We start from the raw sequence: 3,649 nt of genomic DNA on the forward strand, positions 1-3,649 counted from the left end.
TGGTTGAAGCTGTGTACACAGGGCGAGAGTCTCTACATCTATCTGTAGTTGATTGAAAAGATCTCTGTGAAAAGAGGCCTAATCTACCCGTGACAGGATTTCACAGCAGTGACAGCGCTGCAGCGATGATTGACAGCAAAGTGCAGCCAATCGAAATGGAATCCAGCAGAGATTTAAGGTCGTGGTGGAGGCCGGCCTCGCTTGAACCGAACGGCATTTCATCAAACGCCTGAAGACGAAGGTCCGGTGTCTCTGCTGAGCTCTGAGGAGCCAGACTCCACAACTCAAGAGGAGCTGAGGTTTCATCAAATTAAATGTTTCATGGAGTGACGTGTGTTTGAGTGAGTGATGCTTCTCCCTCCACCGGCCCCTTTTCATTTTTATTCCTCATTTACTGAAAATGAGACCAACTTTCTCTCTAACATATCGTCTCCTGTTCAGTGCACATCGCGGAATTGTGACTTTTCCTACCTTGGCAGCCATGATCATGGACGAGCCCCCCCGGACTCCGAGGATGGGGATGTGGGTCTGGGCGGAGATGAAGTCCAGGATCTGGGCGATGGCCTCCTGGTCGGTGTCGTCCCCGAACACCACGCCCTGCAGCCAGTGCTCGGTCATGAGGTCACAGATGCTCTTGATGATGCTCTTAGGGTCCGTCTCATTCATGGTCAGCACCTCCACGTTGGGCGCCATGTGGAGGAAGTCGTCCTTCTCCCGGGCCCCGGCCAGCGCCACGTCGCTGGAGTTTCCCACCAGGACCACGGCGATGCTGAGGCCTCGCAGGATGTTGGGCAGCGCCATGTGGTGCGGAGGCGGCTGGGGGATGGGGACGTAGTGGGCGCCGCCGCCGCCACCACCACCGCCGCCGCCGCCCTTCTCTCGCCGCGAGTGGCAGGCCGGGGGCAGGTGGAGAAGGCAGAGCAGCAGGAGAAGGAGGGAGAGCCAGAGAGAGGCGCTGGAGCGGCGGTGAAGCGAAGGAGGCGGAGGAGGGTGCAGGGGTCGGACCGGCCTCTCTCGCTCCTGGGCGACCGAGGGGCCGGAGGTGGCGGCCCCGGCGTGGCCGTGAGGCGGGGAGGGGCAGCGGCAGCCGCAGACCGGCATGGTGGAGGAGTGGGAGGGTAATACCTGGAGAGAGAGAGGAGGAGGTAGAGAGGAAAGAGGGAGAGAAAGAGAGAGAGAGGTTAACATAGCACTATGCAACATTGATTGAACACAGCTCCGTGCATCATCTGAATCAGTGCATATCAATGTCTGTGGATGGGGGGGGGGGGGGTCACACTTGACACATGAATAGTGCATCAACACACAGACACATGGAACGATGGTTAACATATAATCGCACACGGATAAATCTTTGATGTGAAACGCTCAGAAGAAGCTTTACAGAGGAAATATAAACTCTCCCTCTAGAGGAGCAACGAGGAGGGAGGGATGGAGGGAGGGAGGGATGGAGGGATGGAAAGAAAGAGCGAAGTCATAGGGAAGAAAAAAGATGGATGACTGACAAAGTGTCTGGCGTGAGATGAGTGACTCGCCGACCTGAGACGCAGACAAACGCCCTGACGCCAAAACTGATAACGGGATCGACAGCGGCGCCGCCCGGAGCAATCGGCGAGACTTTGATATGACCCCCCGCCCCCCCCTCCTCCCTCCTCCCTCAACCCCCGTTGGCCTAGTTTAGCACTCGGAGTCGTTTGCTGTCCATCCCTCCATCCTTCCACCTGCCTCCCACACTCCACTTGACCATAACTCTCTCTCTCTCTCTGCGACTCTCTCCTCCTCCTCCCCGTGCTTATTTATAGAGCTTTTCATTAATGGCAATGCAGAGGGGAGGGGGGGGGGGCCGGGCCAGGTGGGTTCGGTGAAGACGGAGAATAAGCGAGAGAGGGAACGAAAAGCGAGATGGAAGGAAAGACAGCGAGATGACGGAGGGTGACGAAGGTGGGACAGCAGAAAACAACCACGAACGGAAGACATGAAGAAGAAGAGATGTGTGTGTGTTCTCTGTGTGTTTACATCGGAGTGTGTGGGAGGGCATGTGTCCTCTCCAGTTTATCGGCGTATAGCGGGTGTGGGTGTACGTTCAGTGGGAATAGATGTTCACTCAGGTTCTGTGGGCAGAGAAACCCAGGACCGGGTGGGGGGGGGGCGTAGTTGCTCATAAACTTGCTGTGAGTGGTGTATTGTGCGTTTATCTCGTACGTGGCCGCCTATAACGAGGCAGATGGAAGGTACAAAGAAAAGAACGAGAACACTAAAACAATAAAGCAGCCGATGAAGCTGACAGCTCATAAGACAGGAAGTGACAAGAGAGGGAGAAAAAGCCAGGAGGAGATTGAGAGAGGGATAAAGGGACGAGCGGAGAGATGACAGAACAACTTCTTTAGGGAAAACTAATTGCTGGAGGTTCGTCAGCTCTAATTACAGGTCCCTGTGTTAATAGTCAATTGCACACCACTCTCCAGGAAGGAGAGAGAGGTGGGAGGGAGAGGGAATGAGGGAGGGATGATAAGAGGCAGAAAAGGGAAGGAGGGGTGGGAGGAGGAAGCGGGAGAAAGACTAGAGAGAGAGAGAGAGCGTAAACCAAGGAGGACCTCGGTGAGACGGAGAGGAAGATGAAAGAGCGCCGTGGAGAGGAGGAAGAAAGGAGACGGAGGAGAGAGGGAGGGATGTGAGAGAAGAGGGAGAACGGGACGAAAGACCAGAGAGAGGAGGAGAGCGAGTCGCAGACTGAGAGAGAGAGAGAGAGAGAGAGAGAGAGAGAGAGAGAGAGATGGTCTCTTTGAATCTGGACTTCTCTGGCAGCACTCTGTTTCCATGGCAACAATTAAAATAGGCCTACATGCGCACACATACAGACACTGTTGATGGACACGGAGATACACACACACTCACACACACACACACACACACACACACACACACACACACACACACACACGCACAGTTCGCACAACTACCCTCGTTAGGACGTCACATTAACCTGCGTTCATCTGACCTTCACCTCGGCTTGAGTCGCCATGACGTCCCGACAAGATCGGTGTTCGTACCACAAAACGTCCAACACACACACACACACACACACACACACACACACACACACACACACACACACATGTTGTAATAAGCATTGATTGTGTTAATGCAGGTCCTCGTCGAACACAGGCCTCACTCAGCTGTGCATCCTTCACGTGGGTGTACTTCACACACGGATTCCTCTCACGCACAGATTAGCATAGAGACCTCTGACACATTTTACACATGAACACACACACACACAGACACACAGACACACACACACACACACACACACACACACACACACACACACACACACACACACACACACACAGAAACACAGACACACACACTCTTTTTCATGCATCCAGGAAAACTTGCCACCTCTCCCCATCTCACCCCGTCACACACAGCCTGCAGCCGCACACACACACACAGGTACACACACACAGACAGACACACACATGCCTCCAGGGTACAGATTATATTAGTGTGTATCTCCAGTGATCGTTCAGAGAGACGAGGCCATTAAAAAGTCCCACAGTGAGTCGGCAGCTCGTCTCATAAAGAAACACAAAAGGTGTCTGTAGATTTGCACGAGCGGGGTTATGACATTAACGACCCCGTTTGC

The 3,649-nt window shown here is 54.0% G+C and overlaps 1 protein-coding gene across 1 annotated transcript in view; it reads right to left on the reverse strand.

Moving 5' to 3' along the window:
• grin2ba (glutamate receptor, ionotropic, N-methyl D-aspartate 2B, genome duplicate a) overlaps positions 1 to 666 on the reverse strand; it is a 77,731-nt gene extending 77,065 nt beyond the window's left edge. Inside the window, exon 1 of the mRNA XM_061090546.1 lies at positions 472 to 666. Coding sequence (XP_060946529.1) covers positions 472 to 666 — 195 coding nt within the window. The remainder of the gene's footprint in view (positions 1 to 471) is intronic.
• Between the last annotated feature and the right edge of the window lie 2,983 nt (positions 667 to 3,649).

The sequence above is a fragment of the Limanda limanda genome, chromosome 17, assembly GCF_963576545.1.
Source record: "Limanda limanda chromosome 17, fLimLim1.1, whole genome shotgun sequence".
Classification (NCBI taxonomy): domain Eukaryota; kingdom Metazoa; phylum Chordata; class Actinopteri; order Pleuronectiformes; family Pleuronectidae; genus Limanda; species Limanda limanda.